The sequence below is a fragment of the Salmo salar genome, chromosome 09 (genome assembly GCF_965601325.2).
Source record: "Salmo salar chromosome 09, fSalSal1, whole genome shotgun sequence".
In the NCBI taxonomy this organism is placed as follows: domain Eukaryota; kingdom Metazoa; phylum Chordata; class Actinopteri; order Salmoniformes; family Salmonidae; genus Salmo; species Salmo salar.
In genome coordinates, this window is record NC_138299.1 from 135,480,353 (window position 1) to 135,508,210 (window position 27,858).

At 44.2% G+C, this 27,858-nt stretch overlaps 1 protein-coding gene across 2 annotated transcripts; it reads left to right on the forward strand.

Annotated features, from left to right (window-relative positions):
* The first annotated feature begins 313 nt into the window (after positions 1-313).
* LOC106612794 (transcriptional adapter 2-alpha) lies at positions 314-26,158 on the forward strand. Of its 2 annotated transcripts, none has more exons than XM_014214300.3 (15): positions 314-588; positions 3,279-3,385; positions 3,485-3,544; positions 3,696-3,787; positions 3,975-4,132; positions 4,691-4,779; positions 5,085-5,157; positions 5,295-5,358; positions 7,399-7,442; positions 16,461-16,571; positions 17,079-17,150; positions 17,422-17,554; positions 18,008-18,051; positions 18,367-18,446; positions 18,886-26,158. In XM_014214300.3, exons 3-15 carry the CDS (start codon positions 3,542-3,544, stop codon positions 19,069-19,071), a joined length of 1,149 nt encoding a protein of 382 aa, XP_014069775.1. In that variant the 5' UTR covers positions 314-588; positions 3,279-3,385; positions 3,485-3,541; the 3' UTR covers positions 19,072-26,158. The 2 variants fall into 2 exon arrangements, with proteins under 2 accessions (XP_014069775.1, XP_014069774.1); XM_014214299.3 differs by lacking the exon at positions 314-588 and adding an exon at positions 1,849-2,103.
* Positions 26,159-27,858: the final 1,700 nt, after the last annotated feature.

Sequence of the window (27,858 nt, forward strand, 5' to 3'; positions counted from 1 at the left end):
AGCAGCTGAGGGGTTTGTGCAGTGGTGGGTGAAGAATGTTGTACTTACATTCCAGACTTATCTATTGGTGTTGCTGAGTAAGTTGCCACTATCAGACAGGTGGTATATACTGTAAACCAACAAGATAACGAGAGAGGTCAGCATCTGTTTGCATGGGTGAAAAGTAGCCTGAGGAACATTAGAACTCTTGTGTTGCAATGTCTCCTAGCCCTGGTTGGAGTCCTTATGCTATCATTCTGCCTGTTCTCATGCATTACGACCTTGGTGAGGAGATTGTGTGAAACAGCAGTATCTCTTCCCCACCAGATGGTCATGACCACAGAAGTAAACATGAATGAGCTGATGGATCTTACCACTGTTTCACTCTTTACCATTTAGAGTTTGAGTTCTTACCTGTGAAATCAGAGATAGATCTCCCTCGCAGCTGCTTGATTAAAGATTTTTCTATTATACAATTAAACAGTCTCTACCTTAATCTTTGGATCGAGTTGTCCACAACAGTACTGAAGGTCGGGTTCATAACACTTCCCTGCGGATATTTTGCATCAGATTACCCCCCGAAATAGGGACAAAATCAGCAGACAACAGGTAAAGTAGGTTGAAATGTTTGTTCAACATTCTGACTTGTAATGGGACTGTTCGGGAATGCTGAGCCTAGATGATAGAGATGAGTGTGTAAGTATTTCACTCTCAGATTCTAAAAGATCCTAGCTGTATGTATGCCTATCTATAGTGCCTTCAGAAAGTATTCACACCCCTCAACTTTTTTCCATATTTTGTTGTGTTAGAGCCAGAATTGAACATTTATTAAATAAAGATTTGTTTTGTCACTGGAGTACACACAAAGTGGAATTCTTTTAAATTTTATTTTGACAAATTAATAAAAAATGTTAACTTGAGTCAATAAGTACTCAACCCCATCATCATTGCAAGCTTAAATAAGTTCAGGAGTAAAACTTAACAAGTCACATAATAAGATGCATGGGCTCACTCTGTGTACAATAATAGAGGTTAAAAAAGAATGTTAATGCCTACCTCACCTCTGTACCCCACACACACAATTATCTGTAAGATCCCTCAGTCAAGCAGTGAATTTCAAACACAGATTTAACCACAAAGACCAGGGAGGTTTTCCAATGCCTCACAAAGAAGGGCACCTATTGGTAATTGGATAACAATGTAAAAAGCAGATATTGAATATCCCTTTCAGCATGGTGAAGTTATATCACTTTGGAGTTTGTATCAATACACCCAATCACTACAAAGATATAGGCGTCCTTCCTAACTCAGTTGCTAGAGAGGAGGGAAACTGTTCAGGGATTTTCCCATGAGGCCAATGGTGACTTTAAAACAGTTAGAATTTAATTGCTGTGATAGGAGAAAACTGGCATTTTAGTTACTCCGCAATGCGAACCTAAATGGCAGAGTGAAAAGAAGGAAGCCTGTACAGTATAAAATATTCCAAAACATGTATCCTGTTTACAACAAGACACTAAAGTAATACTGCAAAAAATGTGTTGTTCATTAGTTTACTCCAATTAGGGGAGGGGTGGTTTGGACACACCTACTCATTCAAGAGTTTTTCTTTATTTTGACTATTTTCTACATTGTAGAATAGTAGTGAAGACATCAAAACTATGAAATAACACATGAAATCATGTAGTAACTAAGAAAGTGTTAAACAAATCAAAATATATTTTATATTCGAGATTCTTCAAAGTAGCCACCCTTTGCTTTGATGAAAGCTTTGCACACTCTTGGCATTCTCTCAATGGGATGAGATTTGGGATGGTATTTTCATGTTCCACTCAAAATCATAAAACAAACCCACCGAGATAGCTTTGGTGGTCCAACTCTGGTTGCAGATAATCGGTGTTTTCCGATAGATTAGTTAAGCTTCAAAATGCTTTACTTTTGAGCATGAACGGTGCAGCGTTTGCGCGAATACATTGCATCCATCTAGCCAGAGAATCAACAAAGTTGCGCAAATGCTGCCTTTTCAGACACGCTGAATCGAACGCGAAGAAATACATTGGCAACAAACAACATATTCGGGCTTCAGCTGATTGGTTGACCTTATGGACGGCTTGGCATGTTTTGGAAGTAAGTGTTGGCTAAATTGCAGATAGAAACAGCGCACAAACACGGCTGAAAACGAGTTTGCACGAGATATGGTTATCCATCTAACTATCTGCTCAGCTCGTCGCACTAACGCAACGTTAGCTACATATAGCTAGATAGAAGGCTAGCCCAGCTAGCTAACAATTATCCATTTTAGCTAACTATGTATTTGCCTTCATGTAGCTAATCGATTCAACCAGCTACTGTAGCTAGCTAACCAATGCATCACTGTTAACTACATAATTGTCAGCTAGCTTCCGACTTGAAAGACCTAAACTAGCTTGCTAGTTAGTGTATTCAGACCCCTTGACTTTTTCCATATTTTGTTACGTTACAGCCTTATTCTAAAATTAAATTATTTTTTCCCTTCATCAATCAACACACACTACTCCACAATGACAAAGTGAAAACAGGTTTTTAGAAATGTTTGCAAATGTATAAAAACTCGAAATTGAGCTCTGGTGCATCCTGTTGAAATTGATCATCCTTGAGACGTTTCTACAACTTGATAGGAGTCAATCTGTGGTAAATTCAATTGATTTGGAAAGGAACACACCTGTCTATAAAAGGTCCCACCGTTGACAGTGCATGTCAGGGCAAAAACCAAGCCATGACGTCGAAAATTGCTGTACAGCGACGTTCCACCTTAAAACTTGACAGAGTTTGAGAGGATCTGCAGAGAAGAATGGGAGAAACTCCCCAAATACAGGTGTGCCAAACTTGTAGCGTCATACCCAATATCACTCGAGGCTGTAATCACTGCTAAAGTTGCTTCAACAAAGTACTAAGTAAAGGGTCTGAATACTTTTGTAAATGTGATATTTCAGTTGATTTTTAATGCATTTGCAAAACATTCTAAACCTGTTTTTGCTTTGTCAATAGTGTGTGTAGATTGATGAAGGGGGGAAACAATTTGATCAATTTTAGAATAATGCTGTAATGTAACAAAATGTGGTAAAAGTCAAGGGGTCTGAATACTTTCTGAATGCACCTTCTGTTAACGTTGGCTAACTAGTTAGCTACTGCTTAACCTGTGATGCTGGCTTTAAATCTGACCAATAATACAGATTTTAACAGAAGATTTCTAGTAGCTAACGTCTGTGTATGGTTACCAGTAGAATTGGCCAGATTTGGACATTACTCTGACTTATTTTCAGATGACCCTTCTGACAAGCCCCCATGTCGAGGTTGCTCATCTAACCTGGTGGAACCCTACATAAAATGTGCTGAGTGTGGACCCTCACCTTTCCTTCTATGTCTCCAGGTGAGGGGTGCACATTGCATACAACTGTTAATACATTTAGCCTAACTTGATAACTCTACTGACACTATACCCCCCCCCCCCCCCCCAAATATGTTTCAGTGTTTTACCAGAGGGTTTGAGTTCAAGAAACATGAGAGTGATCACAAGTATGAAATAATGGTAAGATATTGGTGTTAATTGTGCCGTCATCCATTCTGAGTAATGCATATTATTATAATATTGACTATTAAGTTATCCATTATTTACCAAAATTATGTTTCTGGCTAAACAATACTGACCATGCTCAATACCATGCCTCCCCCTCACACAGAAGTCAGACTTCCCTGTGCTGGAACCTGGCTGGACGGCACAGGAGGAGATGGCCCTGCTGGAAGCAGTCATGGACTGTGGCTTTGGGAACTGGTTAGTACACGCACACACACAATCGCTCTCTCTCTCGTCATATATTACAAACTTGCAGACGAGGGGCCATTTGCAGTCTGTGACTTGTTTCGTAGCAGCCCTCTCGTGTACTGTCTGCCAATATCAATATAAACATGTTCAAATTGATTACAAAAAAACGATCACTTTCCTATTTGACTCTGCACAGGCAGGATGTGGCGTATCAGATGCGCACCAAAAGCAAGGAGGAGTGTGAGGCCCACTACATGAAGAACTTCATCAACAACCCCTTGTTCTCCTCCACCCTGCTCAATCTCAGACAGATAGAGGAGGCCCGTACTGCAGACACAGCCATTCCCTTCAAACGTCAGTATACACACAACACACCTACTCCTCTGGATTTCTCCCTCCATAGTAATAAGGAGAGTTTGTTTGTCATACAAGTTATTATAGAATTCTGAAGCCATACAACAAATACAATTTAGGCTATGCTTCAAAAGAAATTGTAAACTGGGTGGTTCGAGCCCTGTATGCTGATTGGTTGACAGCCGTGGTATATCAGACCGTATGACAAAACATTTATATTTACTGCTGTAATTACGTTGATAACCAGTTTATAATAGCAATAAGGCACCTAGGGGGTTTGTGATATACGGCCAATATACCACGGCTAAGAGCTGTGTCCAGGCACTCCACGTTGTGTTGTGCGTAAGAACAGCACTTAGCCGTGGTATATTGGCCATATACCACACCTCCTCGGGCGTTATTGCTTAATTAGACTTTTGTGTATGATTTCCAGCTGATAAAGGCAGGGAGGAATACATGGCTTTTGTCATTTATTATCTCATATGCAACTACATTGTTCTTCATTTATGCTTGCTTTCTTTCACAGCAGTAACATGTCTATGTTGGTTTTCCTCCCAGCCACTGACGACCCCCCCAGGCCCACCTTTGACTCCCTGTTGTCTCGAGACATGGCTGGATACATGCCTGCCAGAGCAGACTTCATGGAGGTGAGGGGAACTAGGGTCTTAAAGCATCCATGCCTTTAGTTGTTCCAATCTCACAAGCCATAGTCAGAGATTCACTTTTTCTCTTCTGCTAAAAACATTTCCCCATGTCATAATGAGCATGTCCACATACTCCTGGCAAGTTATAATTAGAATCATAGTAACTACTTGAAGATAACCAAGACATAACCCTTGCCACCCTGCTTATGTATGCATGAATGAAGATAATAGTTATCCAGTCCTATTGAACTCTTACTCATCTCCTTGTCCTTCTGTGGTCCCCTCCTGTTATTTGTCATCGTGTCTAGGAATTTGACAACTATGCTGAGTGGGATCTGAAAGACATTGATTTTGTGGATGATGACTCAGACATACTACATGGTGAGTTGAAAGTGCTACCATTGTATTTGAATTGAAAGTAAAGTCCAACCCCGCTTTCAATAGAGATTGGAAGTGTATGTTTATTGTACAAAATATCCTCATTGCTTTGTCTGACATATTTTTCTGGTTCAATCTAGCGTTGAAGATTGCCGTTGTTGACATATACCATTCAAGGTTAAAGGAGAGAGGTAGAAGAAAGAAGTAAGTTGAAATGTTTTGTTTAACTCTAATGTAAGGGGCTTATTCAGCCACTAGATGGCCTCAAATATCTTTAAATCTTTGCCCTTCATCATATGCCTATAACACTGCAAATGTTGCCACAAGAACATTTAATTGCTTTCCAAAATTGGAAATGTGATACCTACACAAGTAACACAACACTCCACTGACACTAGCCTATTACCATAATCACTGAAGCACTGGTTCAGAATCATCGGTTGCTGTGAATTCTGAAAGGCTTAAACATTACACAACTGTCAAATTTGAGTATTCTTTGACCTGGTCACTTTTTTATTTTCTTTTTAGATTTGAGACGTTCATGAATTGTCACACTCCGTCCTCAGCCCCCTTCAGTGTGTGTCAGTACTGGTCTTGGCCACGGTGGTCAGTCCATTCATGTGGTAATACATCCATCACTAAATCAAACATAATGAGTTGCTGCTCCCTTAACTCTTTGGAATGGCATGTGGGGCGTGTATTGTATGTTAGCTGGCCAGAGCTCCCAGGACCGTGCATGTTTGTCTCTTCTCAAATGGCCCCCTATTCCCTACATAGTGCACTACTTTTAATGAGCCCTGGTCAAAAGTAGTGCACTATGTAGAGAATAGGGGGCCATTTGGGATGCATACACTACTAGCCTGCCCGCTGACCCCCACCCCCAGCTGGTGACATGGCAGAGGCCCAAAGCAGTGACACTTGACTTGCAGGCCACAGAGTTCAGACTCAGTAAGCCCCACTGTCAGGTCCTGTTTCATAGCACAGGAAGCCTACTTGTTGCAAAGCTGTTCTGTCACAACCATACCTTCAAGCTATACTATATATACAAAAGTATGTGGACACCCCTTTTAAATTAGTGGTTTCGGCTATTTCAGCCACACCTGTTGCCGACAGGTGTATAAAATCGAGCACACAGCCATGCAATCTCCATAGACAAACATTGCCAGTACAATGGCCTTACTGAAGAGCTCAGTGACTTTCAACGTGTCACTGTCATAGGATGCCACCTTTCAACAAGTCAGTTCGTCAAATTTCTGCCCTGCTAGAGCTGCCTCGGTCAACTGTAAGTGTTATTGTGAAGTGGAAACGTCTAGGAGCAACAAAGGCTCAGCTGCGAAGTGGTAGGACACACAAGCTCACGGAACGTGACTGGTGAGTGCGGAATCGCGTAGTGCGTAAAAATAGTCTGTCCTTTGTTGCCACACTCACTAATGAGTTCCAAACTGCCTCTGGAAGCAACCTCCGCACAAGAACTGTCTGTCGGGACTCAGGAGCTTCATGAAATGGGTTTCCAGCTGCACACAAGCCTAAGATCACCATACCCAATGCCAAGCGTCTGCTGAGTGGTGTAAAGCTCACCACCATTGGACTCTGGAGCAGTGGTAATGTGTTCTCTGGAGTGATGAATCCCGCTTCACCATCTGGCAGTCCGACGGACGAATCTGTGTTTGGCGGATGCCAGGAGAATACTACCTGTCCAAATGCATAAAGCAAACAAAAGTTTTTAGTGGAGGAGGAATAATGGTTTGGGGCTGTTTTTCATGGTTTGGGCTGTGGGGCTTTGTTCCAGTGAAGGGAAATCTTAACGCTACAGCATACAATGACATTCTAGACTATTGTGCTTCCAACTTTGTGGTTTGGGGAAGGCCCTTTCCTGTTTCAGCATGACAATGCCCCCGTGCCCAAAGGCTCTTGTGCTGCGGGGATTTGCTTCCTTTCGGCCAATGTTTCAACGTCTAGTGGAAAGCCTTCCCAGAAGAGTGGAGGCTGTTTTAGTAGCAACGGGGGGGACCAAATCCATATTAATGCCCATGATTTTGGAATGAGATGTTCATCGAGCAGGTGTCCACATACTTTTGGTCATGTAGTGTATGCGGTTCAGGTTTAGCAGCTATATGGTACCATCACTCATTCAATAAATGTCAGTCTAAACCCTCTGCTGTTTTCACTCACTCTACCAGCCTGAGAGTTGGCTGGTATTTACCAATGGACGGTGTCCATATTTTTGGCTTTGGTGTCTTACAGGATCATCAGGGACCATGGACTGATCAACCTGCGGAAGTTCCAGAGTAAGTGCTCTCCTAACAGATTAGAGCTGGGCTGCAGAACAACCAGGAGACCAGGCGTTACTATAACACCCAGACTGAATATGCATTATGTATCCTTGGTTGCATGTAAACAACTGTTGCAATAATGATCAACAGTAACCCAAGGGACCCTGGAGGCACTCCCTGTGCTTTTATTTACGCTGGAAGCTGAGAATAGCCCAGTGTGACGTGTGCCAGAGAGCGTGCCGCAGAATAATTATTGCTCCACTATGAATAGATGCCTATGAAATGAACACTGCAGGTCTAATGACCTGTATTGGAGATTTGTGAGCTCTTATTGATCCCCTCTCCATGGGCAGTTTTTCATCTAGTTTAGTAATATAATCAATTTTCGTGTCCCGCTTTTTGTTCATGGGAGATGGGACTGCAAGAGACTCCCTGAATAGATTTATACAATCAGTTCCTCTTTTTCCATTACTGCCCAGTGCAGTGTTATCTCCAGGTGATGCCCTGGGAAATTGGCTGTAGTTTTAGGGGTGGAATTTACCAGTCTCCAGTCACTACGGCCCTCCTCCCCATCTCTCCTCCAATCTCGTTAGTCTTTCAAGACAAAAGAGAACCCAGAGTTGCGGTGAAGCTGCAGCGTGGTTGTCATGGAGACTGTCAAAGTGTGTGTGTGTGTGAGTCACACGGTAATGGAAGCCGTGTCCAAGCCTGGGTGGCTCACAGTGTCGTGCCTGGGCTGATCATGCTGTTGCTCCAGGCGGTTTGAACAAACCGTCTCACTCTTCTTATAGGCATCAGTACCACCAATCCAGCCCATTCCTGTTATGGAGTGTTTCAAATCTTTGACTCAGCAGGACATTGACTCTACCTGTGTGTGCATGTCAGACACGTTCCCATCACTGTACAGCCACTAAATCAATGAGGAATTTGGCTGCCAGCTTGCAGATAGACAAAGCTATGCGGGTCGCCAGCCTTGAGCTGCTGTCATACTACCCCACATTCACTGTGTACAGAATATATAATATAGACATCACCATGTCTGCAAAGCCACGAGAGTCCACTCAATATATATATATATTTCTCAGCAAAAAAAGAAATGTCCCCTTTTCAGGATCCTGTCTTTCAAAGATGATTTGTAAAAATCCAAATAACTTCACAGATCTTAATTGTAAAGGGTTTAAACACTGTTTCCCATGCTTGTTAATGAACATGCACCTGTGGAACGGTCGTAAAGACACTAACAGCTTACAGACGGTAGGCAATTAAGGTCACAGTTATGAAAACTTAGGACACTAAAGAGGCCCTTCTACTGACTCTGAAAAACACCAAAAGAAAGATGCCCAGGGTCCCTGCTCATCTGCATGAACGTGCCTTAGGCATGCTTTAAAGAAGCATGAGGACTGCAGATGTGGTAAGGGTGATAAATTGCAATGTCCGTACTGTGAAGTGCCTAAGACGGCGTGTTAGAGCCGATTTGGACATATTTGTATAAAAGACAGAACATACAGAGCTCCATATACATTTGTGTAAATATATTAATGTATATGATGAAATATTAGGTACGTACCTTTATGATTTATATTTACCTGATTGAGATATGTTCATTTGTTGTTAGAGTAACTTAGTTTTTGGCCCCCCCTCTTGCCCATTCATTGTACTGTGGTAAGTGTGTTAGGATAAAGGCAGGAAGTTGGGCAGGAGTCCTCGCTAGCGGTATAGTTTTTTGACCATACATACAGACATACAAACAGGTCATATTATGTATTTTCCATATCAAGTAATCTATGCTTTAAGTTGATTGGAGAAACATTTTTTTTGTTAGATATAAGAAGAATAAACATTTTTGTTGCACCATATCCCTGGATCTCATTGAATGTTTGGCCGTTTGGAAACCTTGATTGTGCACTGTATGCGTACGAAACAACTCCGCTTCAGGCTTGGGCAGTGGCTATGGTAAAGAGGAAAGGAAGCCACTACATTCAAGTCAAACTCAGTGAAGGATTACTATCGGAAGGAAATCTCCGGTTCGGACACATGCTGGATATTGTTCTATTTGTAATTGCATTCGGACCATAAGGACAGCTCGCTTGGAAGGACTTGAACTCCTAGAATTCGCCAGCCGTGAGTAAACCACTGCGAATGAATGAGCTGCCCTGTTCAATGCGATTGATTGATCATGCATATTATGGAAACGCAAATGTGTTTATAATTGGAATGTTTGATAAACTTGGGAATGGAATTCAAAACACAGCACTGTGAAAACAAGAAGTTGAAGTTTGGGAAACGCTGAGATCCTATGCACAATGTAGCCTAATCATATGTCTAATATTTGGCCTAACATGGAAATGCAATACGTCAGCGGAATGCAACTAATGGACCTAAAGATACTGCGTGTTTAAACTTCATTAAAGGGGACAAAACGTATAATGGAGTGAAATGTTTGAAACGCATATAAAATGCCGAACTTGCACATGTTCAATAAAAAAAATAGGTCGATATGCTGAAATGGATGACTGTGTTTTAAAGGAGGTCTAAAGGGGCATTACGTTTAACAATCAAACCAACAACTGTGTCATTGTAAATTGAGTGAACTAAAAGTGAATGATGGAGGATGAAATCCCAAATAAGACTCCACTGGAGAGGGCAGAGGAGCATCTAAATTCACTCTATGCAGCCCGGAGAGGCAAACTTGGAGTGTGTACACGCAAAATGAATGAAATTAAAGTCCTTGTTGATGGAGGAAACATTGAAACTGTGAATGAGAGTCTTGAAGCATTTGATGCTGTTCTCAATGAATTAAAGAATGCTCATGAATCTGTGCTAGAGCTGGTCACAGAGGAGGGACAGGAGAGTATTAACTATTATCAACCAAGAATGAAAACGTATGAACATTTCCTGAAAGAGGTGGAAATATGGGGGAAAAAAGCTGAAGTTGAGTCACAAACGCTCATTGAACCACACGACAGCATTGCCAATGTGTCAAAAACATCAAGTAAAACAAAGTATTCTAAGACGGCTTCCTCAGTGTCCTCTGCACGCCTAAAAGCTGAGGCAGAACAAGCAGCTCTACTAGCTCGCCAAGCATCATTACAGGACAAGCATGCATTGGAACAACAGAAAGCTCAACTGGAACAACAGAAAGCTCAACTGGAACAACAGAAAGCTCAACTGAATGTTAGGATGGAAAAAATGGCACTGGAAATGGACATAGCAGCATATAATGCCAAACTGAAGGTCCTGGAGAATGAGTCAACTTCTCAATCCCATGCGGTGGCAGCCCATTTTCTAAGCCAAGAAGATGGAATGAACTCTTATTTTGAGAACCAGGAACCCGAGGTCTATGTGGAACCTAACCATCACCTGTTGAGTTTGCTGCATTAGGTGCAGTTCCAAAGACCCCACTACAAAGGGTTTTACAACAACCGACAACAAAGCCATCAAATCCTATTCAGAAAACAGTCATAAACCACACCCTTCAGCAGCCAACAGCAAGGTCTAGCAATCAACACTGCGGGTATCAGACAAAATACCAGCCATGATAACCTCTCTACTGTCATGCAAAGGCAGAATGAAATTGCTGACCTCCTTGTACTACAGCACAAACAGGCCACACTCCCTGTTAGGGAGATACCTATGTTTGACGGTGATCCTCTAAACTTTAGGCTATTCATGCATGCATTTGAGCATGGTATAGAAGATAAGACAAGCAGTCACCAGGATAGGCTCTATTACCTGGAACAGTACACCTCTGGTCAGCCCAAGGATCTGGTCCGTAGTTGTCTGCATATGGAAGCCAGAAGAGGCTATGCAGAGGCTAAGAGGTTAAAGGAACACTTTGGCAATGAAATCAGTCACCACTGCTTACATGGAAAAGGCTTGGAATTGGACAAACATCAAACCGGATGATGTAAAGGGACTGGGTGGTTATGCACTCTAAGAGGTTGCTGTAACGCTATGCAAGACCTACAGAACATGGAAGAGCTTAATCTTCCCTCCAACATAAAGTTGATCATGTCAACTTCCCTACAAACTAAGGGAAAAATGGAGGTTTACGGCATGTGATATTTTAGAGAGAAGACACCTGAGGGCCCAGTTCAGTGACCTTGTGACGTTCATGGAAAAACAGGCCAAAATACTGTAGGATCCGTTGTAGGGAGATAGTCAAGATCCCCTGTCCAACAAAAAGTTTTTAAAAACCAAAACAGAAGCTGACTTTAAACAGCAGTTCAAGTCCAAGAGTAGGGGAAGCAGCTTTGCCACTGCAGTAGCTGTAGTGACAGATTTGTTCTTTTAGAGGTTTTTCAGAGTCACAAACATTTTAAAGTCAAGAAACCAGGCACCTACCCTTCTGATGCTCCCAGTATCTCATGTGTATTTTGCGCTGGTGAGCATTTATTGGTCGACTGCCAACAGGTGAAGGCACAGCCACACAAAAATCCAAGGTTGAGTTTCTGAGATCAAAAGGCCTTTGTTTTGGCTCTTTGAGATGACACTTAAGCAAAGAATGTAAAAGAAGGATGACCTGTCAGAGCTGTCAAAGAAAGCACCCCACTATCCTGCACATTGAAGGAAGAGAGATTTAGATCTCAAAAGGCAGATATGAGTGGTGTAGCAGTAAAACGGGAGGAGACTGTCAGCAGTGCTCTTGTTTCACTGGAAGCTGGTGAAGATGCCGGGGCCGGTACAGATTGTTCACTTGCAATTGTGCCAGTTCAAGTAAAGGTGGCAAATGGAAGCAAGTCTGTGTTAACCTATGCGTTGCTGGTATCTCAGCAACATTTTGTACAGAGACTCATGAGGCAGCTGAAAGGTAAATGCAGTGAGACTGAAATTCTGCTATGTACAATGGGGCAGGAGAGTCCTATCAAGAGCTTTGAGATATCTGGATTAGAGATTGGCAACGTGGAAGGCAACACATTTCTTTCATTACCAAAGGTCTACACCCAAAATAAGATCAGTGACAAGAGAGAACATTCCCACTCAGTAAGATCTCAAAAGGTGGCCATACCTGAAAGAGGTTCAGTTGAAGGAAATTGATGCCGACGTCGAACTCCTGATTTGGCGTAAATGCTCCAAAGGCAATGGAACCCTGGCAAATCATAAATAGCCAAGGCAACGGACCATATGTAGTGAAAACCCTCTTTGGATGGGTGATGAACGGTCCTCTTAACAATTGTACCATGGCAGAAGAATCTTGGTGTCCTACGGTGATGGCCAATCGTATCTCAATGGCCGACCTGGGGGTTCTTCTTGTAAATCAGTACAACCATGACTTCCCTGAGAGACAGTATGAAGAGAAAAGTGAGATGTCAGCTGAGGATCGTAAGTTTATGGAGATGGTATCAAGCTCCATAACCCTCAAAGACCATCACTACTACTTACCGTTGCCCTTTCGCAACAAAGATGTAGTCCTGCCAACAATCGTGACATGGCAAAGCAGCAGGCTCTAAATATTATCAGGAAGTTCAAGAAGGACAAAGGTTACGCTGCAGAGTACAAAGGCTTCATGGAAGAGATGATAACCTTTTGTTATGCCGAGAAGGTACCACAAGAACAGCTCCTCAGAGAGAAAGGCAAGGTATGGTACATACAACACCATGGCGTTCACCATAAGCGTAAAGGAACAATACGAGTGGTGTTTGACTGTTCATCATCCTATAAAGGTACATCTCTTAACAGTGAACTCCTTCAAGGCCCTGACCTGGCAAACACGCTTATCGGAATCTTGCTAAGATTTTGGCAAGAGCACATTGCCATGATGGCAGACATTGAAGGAATGTTCCATCAAGTACGTATCCATGAAGATGACTTAGACTTCCTGCGATTCCTATGGTGGCCGGACGGTGATACTAACAAAAGATTGGAGGAGTACAGAATGACGGCGCATCTTTTCGGTGCTATATCCTCTCCAAGTTGTGCAAACTTTGCACTGCGAAAGACTGCAGAAGACAACTGTGAGAGGTACGATGAAGAGGTGATTCAAACAGTCAAGTCCAACTTCTATGTTGATGACTGCCTCAAGTCAGTGGCCACAGAAGAACAAGCCATAGCTCTCACAAAAAACCTCAGGGATGTGTGCTCTCAGGGTGGGTTCTAATTGACCAAGTGGGTCAGCAACAGCTGCACTGTGCTGGCTTCTATCCCTGATGAACACAGCCAAGCAGATAAAAGAACTGGACCTGGACAGAGATGCTGCCTGTTGAAAGAGCACTTGGAATCCGATGGAACATTGAAAGTGATGCGTTTACCTTCCGAGTCACTGTCAAGAATAGACCCCTTACAAGAAGAGGTATTCTCTCAACTGTCGGCTCTGTTTATGATCCATTAGGTTTCCTCGCCCCATTCATATTAAAGGCAAAGCAAATTCTTCAAGTGCTCTGCAAGCTAAAGTGTGGCTGGGACGAAGTCATCCCCGAAGAACACTCCATTTCATGGAAGAGATGGCTCTCAGAGCTGGACCAGCTCTCCAGATTCCAGATAGACAGGTGTATGATGCCTGAGAACTTTGGTCAAGTCATGACCGCACAGCTGCATCACTTCGGTGATGCACGTGAACAAGGTTATGGCACGGCAAGCTACCTTAGGTTCACAAATGGTATGGAAAAGGTCCACATCACATTCATACTGGGGAAATCAAGGGTGAGTCCACTCAAGCAGATGACGATCCCCAGACGGGAACTTGCCGCAGCAACATTGGCAGTGCGAGTGGACAGGATGTTATAAGGTTGGAGCTCCAGGTTGAACTTGAGGAGTCAACTTTCTGGACAGACAGCCAGTCTGTGCTAAAATACATCCGCAACGATACTAAGATTCCATACCTTTGTGGCTAATAGGGTTGCTATGATCCGTGACCTATCGAAAGCAAAACAGTCGAGGTATTTGAACTCCAAACACAACCCAGCCGATGATGCCTCGAGGGTTACATGTTGAAAATTTCCTGAACTCAAAGAGATGGCGCAAAGGACCAGAATTCCTGGAGGAAACAGAAACACAATGGCCGAAAGTCCCCGAGGAGCTTGGCTCCATCCCTCCGGATGATCCAGAGGTGAGAAAAGACGTCATCGTAAACAGTACATGTGTGGAAGAAAAGAGTACGTCCAGCAAACTGATTGAGTACTATTCAACATGGAACAGCTTGAAGAATGCAGTTGCCTGGATTCTGAAACTGAAGACTTCTTCTAGTTAAGCCAGAAAAGGAAAGTTTTCACACAAACTGATCCAGGATCAGATCAGTCTGACAAACTGCTTTGATCCGTGACCTATCGAAAGCACCCTCTTGCCCACCCTCTTGCCCATTCATTGTACTGTGGTAAGTGTGTTAGGATAAAGGCAGGAAGTTGGGCCTTCGGGGGCAGGAGTTCTTGCTAGACGTAGGAGCGGTATAGTTTTTTGACCATACAGACATACAAACAGGTCATATTTTGTATTTTCCATATCAAGTAATCTATGCTTTAAGTTGATTGTAGAATAATTTTTTTGTTAGATATAAGAAGAATAAACATTTTTGTTGCACCATATCCCTGGATCTCATTGAATGTTTGGAAACCTTGAGTGTGGACTGTATGCATACGAAACAACCCCGCTTCAGGCTTGGGCAGTGGCTATGGTAAAGAGGAAAGGATGCCACTACACAGCGCTACAGGGAGACAGGATGGACAGCTGATCGTCCTCGCATTGGCAGACCATGTGTAACACCGGCACAGGATTTGTACATCCGAACATCACACCTGTGGGACAGGTACAGGATGCCAACAACTGCCCGAGTTACACCAGGAACTCACAATCCCTCCATCAGTGCTCAGACTGTCTGCAATAGGCTGAGAGGCTGGATTGAGGGCTTGTAGACCTGTTGTAAGGCAGGTCCTCATCAGACATCACCGGCAACAACATCGCCTATGGGCACAAACCCACCATCGCTGGACCAGACAGGACTGGCAAAAAGTATTCTTCACTGACGAGTCGAGGTTTTGTCTCACCAGGGGTGATGGTCGGATTCGCGTTTATCGTCGAAGGAATGAGCGTTACACCGAGGACTGTACTCTGGAGCGGGATCGAGGTGGAGGGTCCGTCATGGTCTGGGGCGGCGTGTCACAGCATCATCGGACTGAGCTTGTCATTGCAGGCAATCTCAACGCTGTGCGTTACAGGGAAGACATCCTCCTCCCTCATGGGGTACCCTTCCTGCAGGCTCATCCTGACATGACCCTCCAGCATGACAATGCCACCAGCCATACTGCTCGTTCTGTGCATGATTTCCTGCAAGACAGGAATGTCAGTGTTCTGCCATGGCCAGCGAAGAGCCCGGATCTCAATCCCATTGAGTACGTCTGGGACCTGTTGGATCGGAGGGTGAGGGCTAGGGCCATTCCCCCCCCAGAAATGTCTGGGAACTTGCAGGTGCCTTTATGGAAGAGTGGGGTAACATCTCACAGCAAGAACTGGCAAATCTGGTGCAGTCCATTAGGAGGAGATGCACTGCAGTACTTAATGCAGCTGGTGGCCACACCAGATACTGACTGTTACTTTTGATTTTGACCCCCTCCCCCTTTGTTCAGGGACACATTATTCAATTTCTGTTAGTCACATGTCTTTGGAACTTGTTGAGGTTATGTCTCCAGTTGTTGAATCTTATGTTCAAATGCCCATCGGGGGAGCTTTTAAACCGTTCATGGCCACAGCAGGTTATCTCACTGATGCAAGGGGGTCACTCAATGTGCAATGTCTGGACATTTTCTCCTCTGGTGTTCCTCAAAAGCCTCTAATCTACCAAGATTTAATGTGATACAGATCACTGCTGTCATATCCTCTACAACAGGGCTGCCAGACCCTCTTCCTGGAGATCTACCGGGTTTACAGTCCAACTCTAATTTACCTCCTCATTCTACTCATTCTGCTCACCAAGATCTTAACTGGCTGAGTCAGTTATATAGTGTTAGACTGAACCTACAGGACGGTAGATCTCCATGAGGAGGGTTGGGCAGTCCTGCTCTATAATTACAGCTACGTCTCGCGACCGTTGTTTTTGTCTTCCAGTCCTGGAGCGTCGCTACCCTAAGGAGGTACAGGATCTGTATGATGCTATGAGACGTTTCGCCAGGGTGGTGGGCCCCATCGAACACGACAAGTTCATAGAGAGTCATGCATGTGAGTATGACATAATGCACGCACAGTAGCCATTTGATGTTAACACCAATAGAATTCAGTTTCTTCCAACCCTTCTCCCTCCACAGTCACACATCCTGTGATCCCTTTAATATTGTGGGTAACACTAAGTTCATCGCTGTGGTAATGAGCCTATCACATTATCTCCTGTCCTTACACAGCAGCAGATTCCAACGGCTGGCCTGCTGGAGGTCACATCACTGTGTCTGGGGCTGAAACATCTCATTCTGATTAAAGGGCTTGGGCTTCAGGATAGCATGGCACTACTCCTTTGTGCAGAGAGAGCAGCAGTAGAGGTAGAGCCTGCCTGGGTTACAACTCTGATCTGATGTTCAACTCAGATGTTGGTAGGCACAGGTCTGAGGGGTAAAGAGTTTCTCTCTCCACCTGTCTTTCTGTCTCCGCCTGTCTGTCTGTCCCTGTCTGCAGTATAGACCGGTGAGGTGAGTGGACAGGCCTGTCTGACCTCATGTCATCCTTGTCTTTCAGTGGAGTTTGAGCTGAGGAGAGAGATCGGCAGACTGCAGGAGTACAGGAGAGCAGGCATCCAGTCTTTCTGCAGTGAGTCCAGTCTACCCATCTAACCCTGTCCACCCTACTGCCAGACAGTCCCCCTCAGAAACTGTGTCCCAAATGGCACCCTATTCCCTATTTAGTGCATTACTTTTGACGAGAGCCCATACAGCTCTGGTCAAAAGTAGTGCACTTTGTAGGAAAAGGGTGCAATTTGGAACAGAGGCAGAGCCTCATTAGTGACTTCCTTGTGTCAGCCAGGACCCAGGGCTGACTGACTGCACCAGTAACCCCCTCCCTCCTCTTTGTCCCTCTGCAGGTGCCAAGGTGTATGAGCATGTGAAGCACGTGCGGGAGGATGAGCGGAGGAAGAGGACCATGCTAGTGGATGTGCTGCAGTACATTCAGGACGGACGGGCCTGCCAGCAGTGGCTCAGCAAACAGGCTGCCATGTGAGCCCCGTCCTCTTACCCTTTTGTCTAGTGTTTCACAATCCATTCCTCTGGACAATATGGTTGTACGTTCATGTTTAAGTCCAACACTAGCCCACCTGATTCCACCAATCAATGGCTTGATGATTAGTTGACTATTTGAATCAGGGGTACTAGTGCTGGGCTGTAACTGAGATACCACCCACCTCTGCAGTTTATTACTGTGTGCTTGGCTCTAACTGCAACAAGCAGGGCTTGATTTTTGATTTAAAAAAATGTAAGGTAGACCTGTTCTTGTCATTTTGTTGTTGTTTATCCTAAGCACAGCTCTTGGGTGTTCTCCAAGTTCTGATAATTATTCTTCATGAAAAAACCCAGAACTGCTAGTGATTAATTCTCTGTGGACAAGGATCCCGGAGAGTGAGAATTGTGTTTGTGTGTGCACTGCCTGTAGTGACACTTCTCTCTCCACAGTGATGCTGGTATCACTCCTGTTGTCACCACCATCACCACATCAGGTAAGGACTCTCTTCCTTTCCCACTCCCTCCCTTCCTCTCCTCCCCCCGCTCCCTTTTCTTGTCATGGTCCCAGGTGCAGTCACGTTAATGTATTCTCAGAGATGCTCATCCAGAAATACAGTCAACGTACAGGACTGTTATGCTTATTTGTCGGCTAGCTTTTTCTTCCCAGTTTCCGTTGTCATTCAGTGACCTCCAGTGCACAAGTAGGACACATCTATGTACTCAGTCATTTCCACACAGCTATATTTACACTAATTTGCCTGTCGTAAATGTTTTTTTTGGATCTGTTTAACAGTGTTATTGTTCCACAGCAACAGGCAGGAGAAGCGCCCCTCCTCTCAACCTGACCGGCCTGCCAGGGACAGAGAAGCTCAACAACAGGGAGAAAGAGGTACACATAGAATCCATTCTATTACATATGAATTCTAGGATCTCTATGCATGTAAGGCTCTCAGCCCCACCAGGGCAGGAAATGAAGGGCTAAACAGAGAGTGCATCCTAAATGGTACCCTATTCCCCATAGGCCCTGGTAAAAAAAAGTAGTATACTCTATAGCAGGGCTCCAACTCTGTTCCTGGAGAGCTGTCCTCCTGCAGGTTTTTGCTCCAAGTTGTAACTAACATGATTCAGCTTATCAACCAGCTAATTATTAGAATCCGGTGCCCTAGATTAGGGTTGTAGCAAAAACCTACAGGACAGCACCTCTCCAGAAAACGGCTTGGAGAGCGCTGCTCTATGGGGAATACAGTGGCATTTGGGATGCAGTCACGACTGGCATTTTGTTGATGTAACATGGCGTGTCTCGCTCTCTCTCCTGTGGCTGGCTGCAGCTGTGCCAGGTGGTGCGTCTGGTGCCAGGTGCGTACCTGGAGTACAAGCAGGCTCTGCTGAACGAGTGCAGGCGGCAGGGTGGTCTACGGCTGGCACAGGCCCGGGCACTCATCAAGATCGACGTCAACAAGACACGCAAGATCTATGACTTCCTGATCAAGGAGGGCTACATCAACAAGGCCTAGGCCAGCCTGAGACGAGGTTGTGTCACAAATGGAACCCGATTCCCTAAATAGTGCACTACTTTTGACCAGAGCCGGGTGCCATTTGGGACGCACCCAGAGTCAGAACTGTTCCAGCAGAGGTCATGGCTGGACTGGACACTAACTGATACGTTTTATACTCATGTTGTCTTGGTGAAATGATGCTGTGAGAACTACGTTTCAATGCCCTTCCTTTGAAAGAAAAACAAAGAATTGTACACTATCTTTACAAAAGTATGTGGACACCCCTTAAAATTAGTTGATTCTGCTATTTCAGCCACACCCGTTGCTGACAGGTGTTTAAAATCGAGCACACCGCCATGCAATCTCCATAGACAAACATTGGCAGTAGAATGGCCTTACTGAAGAGCTCAGTGACTTAAGTCAATTCGTCAAATTTCTGCCCTGCTAGAGCTACCCCAGTTAACTGTAAGTGCTGTTATTGTGAAGTGGAAACGTCTAGGAGCAACAACGGCTCAGCCGTGAAGTGGTAGGCCACACAAGCTCACAAAACAGGACCGGCGAGTGCTGAAGCGAATAGCGCTTAAAAATTGTCTGTCCTCGGTTGCAACACTCACTACCAAGTTCCAAACTGCCTCTGGAAGCAACGTCAGCACAATAATTGTTCGCTGGGAGCTTAATGAAATGGGTTTCCATGGCTGAGCAGCAGCACTCAAGCCTAAGATCACCATGCGCAATGCCAAGCGTCAGCTGGAGTGGTGTAAAGCTCAACGCCATTGGACTCTGGAGTGATGAATCACACTTTACCATCTGGCAGACCGACGGACGAATCTGGGTTTGGCAGATGTCAGGAGAACGCTACCTGCCCGACTGCATAGTGCTAACTGTAAAGTTTGGTGGAGGAGGAATAATGGTCTGGGGCTGTTTTTCATGGTTCGGTCTAGACCCATTAGTTCCAGTGAAGGGAAATCTTAATGCTACAGCATACAATAACATTCTATATGATTCTGTGCTTCCAACTTGGTGGCAACAGTTTGGGGAAGTTCCTTTCCTGTTTCAGCATGACAATGCCCCCGTGCACAAAGAGGTCCATACAGAAATGGTTTGTTGAGATTGGTGTGGAAGAACTTGACTGGCCTGCATAGAACCCTGACATAAACCCCATTGAAAACCTTTGGGATAAAATGAAATGCTGACTGTGAGCCAGGCCTAATCGCCCAACGTCAGAACCCGACCTCACTAATGCTCTTGTGGCTGAATGGAAGCAAGTCCCCGCAGCAATGTTCCAACCACTAGTGGAAAGCCTTCCCAGAAGAGTGGAGGCTGTTATTGCAGTGAAGGGAGGACCAACTCCATATTAATGCCCATCATTTTGGAATGAGATGTTCGACGAGCACATACTTTTGGTCATGTAGTGTATCTCTGAATTTATCAACTTCAGGTCCTACATTTTGCATCAGTCTTGCCTTGTATGTTCTTACCAAACTGACACAGTACCAGTCAAAAGTTTGGACACCTATTCAAGGGTTTTTCTTCATTTTACTATTTTCTACATTGTAGAATAATAGAGAAGACATCAAAACTAGGAAATAACACATATGGAATCATGTAGGATTGGAAAAAAGTGTTAAATCAAAAATATATTTTAGATTCTTCAAAGTAGCCACCCTTGGCCTTGATGACAGCTTTGCACACTCTTGGCATTCTCTTAACCAGCTTCACCTAGAATGCTTTTCCAACAGTCTTGAAGGAGTTCCCACATATGCTGAGCACTTGTTGGCTACTTTTCCTTCACTCTGTGATCCAAACCATCTCAATTGTGTTGAGGTCAGGTGATTGTGGAGGCCAGGTCATCTGATGCAGCACTCCATCACTCTCCTTCTTGGTCAAATAGCCCTTACACAGCCTGGAGGTGTGTTTTGGGTCATTGTCCTGTTGTAAAACAAATGATAGTTCTTGGCCCAAGCAAGTCTCTTCTTATTGGTGTCCTTTAGTAGTAGTTTCTTTGCAGCAATTCAACCATGAAGGCCTGATTCATGCAGTCTCCTCTGAACAGTTGATGTTGAGATGTGTCTGTTACTTGAACTCTGTGAAGCATTTATTTGGCCTCCAATTTCTGAGGCTGGTAACTCTTAACTTATCCTCTGCAGCAGAGGTAACTCTGGGTCTTCCTTTCATGTGGCGGTTCTCCTGAGAGACAGTTTCATCATAGCGCTTGATGGTTTTTGCGACTGCAATTGAATACATTTTCAAAGTTCTTGAAATGTTCCGGATTGACTGACCTTCATGTCTTAAAGTAATGATGGACTGTTGTTTCTCTTTGCTTATTTGCTTATTTGAGCTGTTCTTGCCATAATATGGACTTGGTCTTTTACCAAATAGGGCTTTCTTCTGTATACTAAACGAATTTGGAAGGAAAGAAATTCCATAAATGTACTTTTAACAAGACACCTGTTAATTGAAATGTATTCCAGGTGACTACCTGATTTTAATCTGGTTGAGCGAGTGCAAAGCTGTCATCAAAGCAAAGGGTGGCTACTTTGAAGAATCTCAAATATAAAATATATTTTGTTTTGTTTAACACTCTCTTATTTATTGTATTATTTCATAGTTTTGATGTCTTCACTATTATTCTACAATGTAGAAAATGGTACAAATAAAAACCTTGAAATGAGTAGGTGTCCACTTTTGACTGGTACTGTACCTTCCTATTTGTACTGTACTTTAATTGTCAGTGACACAGGAGCAGATAAGAAAATGAGTATTTATTTCTCCTGTAATTAATGTTTTATGTAAAATGTATAACAGTACATGATGTATTTTACTTATCATTAATGTGTAATAGCAGTTACCTGTTACATGTAATAGCAGTTACAGTTACCTGTTACATACCAACTTTCCATCGTAGCATCGGTGCTGAGTTGCTTTATCTAAGCAGGTTCTGTTAGCAACACCTCTCCCAGTTTGATTATGGGCTCCATCTCTGATTCGATTCCTTCTCTGCCAGTGGAGTGGGTCTGGGGCTGTATTTATACAACTTTTCAGAGTAGGAGTGCTGAACTAGGATCAGACCCCCCCCCCACCCATCCATGTAATCTTAGAAATCTAAAAGGCAAAACTGATCCTAAATCAGCACTTTTACCTTAACTCTATATGCATACAGGCCCTGGTGTGACGTGAGAGATGTGACTAATGCTAGCTACCACCTAGACCCAGCCAGCCCAGCGGCCTCTCCCTCTCCCTCTACTCGGATGGCATTATCAGAGCAGTGTGGAGCAGCGGCGTCACGTCAGCCAGCGCTAATAGTCTGATTACAGCTCCAGATCCCCCCTTTGATAAGGAGGAGGCTGCTTCCTGAAATGGAGGCCTTGGGCCTGGAAATGTGCTCTGTCTACAGGGATGAAGAACCCAGAAAGTCTGTTTTGCTGATTGTTATTTATCTTTTTTGCTATGATACTAGAATATTGTTTATGATTCTGAGGTTCAGCAAGATCGGTGTCTGTTACTGTGGTCCCTAACGAGTATCCTTTGCTCCAACCGCATAGTTTCTTATAATACCAGTCTGCTGCAGACTATGCAGGACCTTGTTAAGACCAATGCAGTTCAAGACGGCTTGTGGGGTTGTAGGTGTATGGGAGAGTTTGAAGAAGTTGTCAGCATTGTAGGTGTAAGCGCTGCCTCCCAGGTACAATGACTGGACTCTCAATCAATGTGGCTCAGTGGGGCCACGTGAACCCCTTATCTACGTTCCAAATGGGTCCTGGTCAAAAGTAGTGCACTATATAGGGAGCAGGGTGGCATTTGGGATACACACACTCTGCCACCTGCCTACCTCCTGGTGAGAAGATGGAGTGTGAAATAGGAAAGAGAGACTGTCCCAAAAGGTACACCACTGTCCCTATAAAGTGCACCACTTTTGACCAGAGCACATAGACCCTGGTCAAAAGTAGTGCACTATAAAGGTACTAGGGTGTTGTTTGGGACATAGACAGAGCGCAGCTGTCAGTAGGTGTCATGGGAGGAAATCAGGATGAGGTTCTGTGGGCGAGAGAAAACATTTATCAGGCAGTAAGAAGCTCTGGGACATTCATTTTGACACCAGTGTCTCATGGCCAGGTAAACAAGTACATTTTCTGGGTTGTCTTGAAATAAGCGTGACATGGCAATGATTAATAAAATAACGAATCAGTAAGGTTAGTTGTTAAAATTACAAGAGCTGTTGATAATGAACTGTTGCTAGTCATGGGGGGAGTGTAAAATTAAGCAGGTTAGGTTTAGCTACAGTGTAAAACCAAGCATGCTGGGCTCAGCTACACTGTAAAACCAAGCATGCTTGGCTCAACTACAGTGTAAAACCAAGCAGGCTGGGCTCAGCTACACTGTAAAACCAGGCAGGCTGGGTTTAGCTACAGTGTACCATTTCTCTCCTCACCCACACACTGTCTGTTCAGATGCACTTACCATCACTCCCTTCCCCCATCCATCCCTCCCTACAAAGGTGAAGTGATACTGACTTCCTTTAGGGGGAACTCTGCCTCTGTTCATCCATTAAAGTTAAAGTTCATGTGGTGGAATAGCGTCACTCTGCATAAAGCACAGAACGCAAGTGGAACATGTGTAAAGATTTTAAGAGCTATCTTGTTGTCACACACTCCTGTTGTTTTTCATTTTTGCTGACAACAGCTGTTGATTTTTTTAACTTTTATTTCACCTTTATTTAACCAGGTAGGCTAGTTGAGAACAAGTTCTCATTTACAACTGCGACCTGGCCAAGATCAAGCAAAGCAGTTTGACGCAAACAACAGCACAGTTACACATGGAATAAAAAAACATACAGTCAATAATACAATAGAAACGTCTATATACAGTGTGTGCAAATGAGGTAGGTTAAGGGAGGTAAGGCAATGAATAGGCCATAGTGGCTAAATAATTACAATATAGCAATTAAACACTGGACTGATAAATGTGCAAGTAGAGATACTGGGGTGCAAAGAAAAGGAGCAGTGATCTGTGAGCTGCTCTGACAGCTGGTGCTTAAAGCTCGTGAGGAAGATATGAGTCTCCAGCTTCAGGGATTTTTGCAGTTCGTTCCAGTCACTGGCAGCAGAGAACTGGAAGGAAAGGCGGCCGAAGGAGGAATTGGCTTTGGGGGTGACCAGTGAAATATACCTGCTGGAGCGCGTGCTACGGGTGGGTGTTGCTATGGTGACCAGTGAGCCGAGATAAGGCGGGGCTTTACCTAGCAAAGACTTATAGATGACCTGGAGCCAGTGGGTTTGGCGACGAATATGAAGCGAGGGCCAGCCAACGAGAGCATACAGGTCGCAGTGGTGGGTAGTATATGGGGCTTTGGTGACAAAATGGATGGCACTGTGATAGACTGCATCCAATTTGCTGAGTAGCGTGTTGGAGGCTATTTTGTAAATGACATCGCCGAAGTCAAGGATCGGTAGGATAGTGAGTTAATATATGAGATGCATTGGATGGCATCAGTACCCTTGTTCTAGTACTCTCTGCTCTGTGCTAAATCTGAAGCATTTCTAATGCACAACTACCAGATCAATCAGTTCAATTCTGTAGGCCTATGTTCAGTCATCGAGGAGATATGATCAATCGATAACCTACAATACATCTGACAAACGTATTTGGATGAATAGTACTCACAGCTCTGTTGTGTACGCATACACAATAAGGACAAGATACTGTATGATAAGATAAATTGACCCTTCAGGGATCATGAACAGGAAATCATGTTAATTTGCTACTTATTTGCAAAGGCATTGTTAAGTGCCTGCCAAGTCTCCCCTCACATGATCTCATTCTGCGCAGTTCTGTGTTGAAGTGAGGATACATTTTACAGAGCCCTAAGTACAGTATTGTGTAAACTCTGAAGAGACCTTGGTTAGAAACACAGCTCTCCTAAAGAAATGGACATCTTGATTTTAAAGCATCCCTCGTCTTCCTCATTATCGATTTTGAACTGCAGTGTTATTTGGTGAAAATGGAAGAGAGATGTTTCCTTCCAGTTGGTTGAATAAACAAGCAGTCTTGGCTTTTCTTCTGGTCAGTGGAGTCCTGGGCTGTGTGCTAAATGACACACTATTCCCTATATAGTGCACAACTTTTTGCCAGGATCAATAGGGTCCTAAACCCTGTATAGTATCCCATTGTTTAGGGAATAGGGTGCCATTTGGGACATAACCCTGCTCCTGCTGAAAGGACAAGCTCTAGCTGTTGCCCCCCCGCCCTTCTGCCTGGCCCCTTTCAGCCATTATTGCTAGGCAGTGATTAACACAGAGTGGAACCTGTCTGCCATTGTCAACACCCTAGGTTCCCTTGGCAACCAGGTCTCAGGCACTCTAGAGCTGAAGTCTGAAAAGAGGATTGGCTGGTGGAAGGAGGAGCAATGGGGGGAGATGTGTCAATAGCCACACACTCGCGCACGCACACACAAGCACACACACACTTTCTCTTGCCCTGTTGCTCACGCTCATCACTGACTGAGTCGCTGTAACGAAAGCCGGAGAGCAAGCAGCTGCAATCCATTTAACACATAACATAGTGTTTTTACACTCAATGAGGCACACTTATCGCAGACATTTACTCCAAGTGGAATTTGAATTCTCAGTCAGTCAAATCCTTATCCTATCAGGACACAGAGCAACAGTGAAGAGTGCTACCTCCCTCCTTCAGAGCTCTTTGATGCTCTGTTATCACAGGTTGTGCATGGTTTTCTTTGCAGGAGCTAGCAGCAGCTAAATGTGTTGTTTGATGTGGGAGTAGTCCTGGTCACTGTGACAGAGACACCATGCTAAGCCCAGCCTCTCCTGCTGACATGTTGCCACTGCAAACACTTACGATCCCAGGTCTATTTACTGCAGTCACAGCTGGAGCGATGCAGGGAGGGAGGCGCCTGCGTGATCAATGGTAGCAGCCAGGGCTTAATTTAGACCGCCAGCCAGGGCTTAATTTAGACCGCCAGCCAGGTCCAGCGCATCTACTCTCCATCACTGACCACAAAACACTTTCCACACGCCTCATCTTACCACCTCCCTGCCAAGGGGGAGAATGCATCAATGGCAGTCCCAAAATAAATGGCAGAACAATCCGCAATGTGGCTCTTCCCTTTTGGTTGCGATAGTGTTGCAGCAAGGCTATGTGACAGAGCAGAGCAGAGGATTAGGGTGGATCAGACTGTGCATCTGTTGATTTAGTTTATTTTCTCAGGCATCATCATTAATCATATTATCAGAGGAGAGTATCAGGTCCTGTCTGAACTTTGTCCAACTAAGCCGTTTTTACACAGGCCTTTAATTCCACTATAGAGACTGTACTGTACCGACATATAATTCTGTGGAAAGATGCCATGCTGTCTAGAGACATGCCCACCTAAACCATTGAAGCTCCCTGGCTGACCCCTAAACCCAAGGCCAGTCTCCTCTCACTCTGGGAGAGAGCAGTACACTCTTAGAAAAAAAAGGTGCTATCTAGAACCTAAAAGGATTCTTCAGGTGTCCCCATTTGAATAATGCTTTTTAGTCCCAGGTAGAACCTTTTCCATTGATATTTATACATGGAACCCAAAAGGGTTCTACCTGGAAACAAAAAGGGTGCTCCAATGGGGACAACCTAAGAACCCTTTTGTAAAAAAAAAATCTAAGAGTTTACAAACATATCTTATGGGGCAGGTCTCTCTCAGCTCCTGCCAATGCTTCTGGCGCAGCACTTCTATTTCTGCTGTAGGGCTCTCTCTCACTGGGACACTAAAATGGGTTAGCGGTCACGTCCAACATTCTTCCTAAATTATTTAATTAGAATCTTGCTCTCGTGCCATGTTTTATTGTTCTTGATTTATTAGTGGGATTCAAGGTTTTCTATAGGCCCCATTGACAAGCCATAGTAGTTACAGTGAGGGAAAAAAGTATTTGATCCCCTGCTGATATTGTACGTTTGCCCACTGACAAAGAAATGATCAGTCTATAATTTTAATGGTAGGTTTATTTGAACAGTGAGAGACAGAATAACAACAACAAAATCCAGAAAAACGTATGTCAAAAATGTTATAAATTGATTTGCATTTTAATGAGGGAAATAAGTATTTGACCCCTCTGCAAAACATGACTTAGTACTTGGTGGCAAAACCCTTGTTGGCAATCACAGAGGTCAGACGTTTCTTGTAGTTGGCCACCAGGTTTGCACACATCTCAGGAGGGATTTTGTCCCACTCCTCTTTGCAGATCTTCTCCAAGTCATTAAGGTTTTGAGGCTGACGTTTGGCAACTCGAACCTTCAGCTCCCTCCACAGATTTTCTATGGGATTAAGGTCTGGAGACTGGCTAGGCCACTCCAGGACCTTAATGTGCTTCTTATTGAGCCACTCCTTTGTTGCCTTGGCCGTGTGTTTTGGGTCATTGTCATGCTGGAATACCCATCCACGACCCATTTTCAATGCCCTGGCTGAGGGAAGGAGGTTCTCACCCAAGATTTGACGGTACATGGCCCCGTCCATCGTCCCTTTGATGCTGTGAAGTTGTCCTGTCCCCTTAGCAGAAAAACACCCCTAAAGCATAATGTTTCCACCTCCATGTTTGACGGTGGTGATGGTGTTCTTGAGGTCATAGGCAGCATTCCTCCTCCTCCAAACACGACGAGTTGAGTTGATGCCATAAGAGCTCCATTTTGGTCTCATCTGACCACAACACTTTCACCCAGTTGTCCTCTGAATCATTCAGATGTTCATTGGCAAACTTCAGACGGGCATGTATATGTGCTTTCTTGAGCAGGGGGACCTTGTGGGCGCTGCAGGAT

Coding starts and splice junctions, on each gene's coding strand:
- LOC106612794 (XM_014214299.3), top strand. CDS start 2,079: ATGGACGGCTTGGCATGTTTTGGAA. Junction 4,780..5,084: donor CCAGAGCAGACTTCATGGAG/GTGAGGGGAACT, acceptor CATCGTGTCTAG/GAATTTGACAACTATGCTGA. Junction 18,052..18,366: donor CACCACCATCACCACATCAG/GTAAGGACTCTC, acceptor ATTGTTCCACAG/CAACAGGCAGGAGAAGCGCC.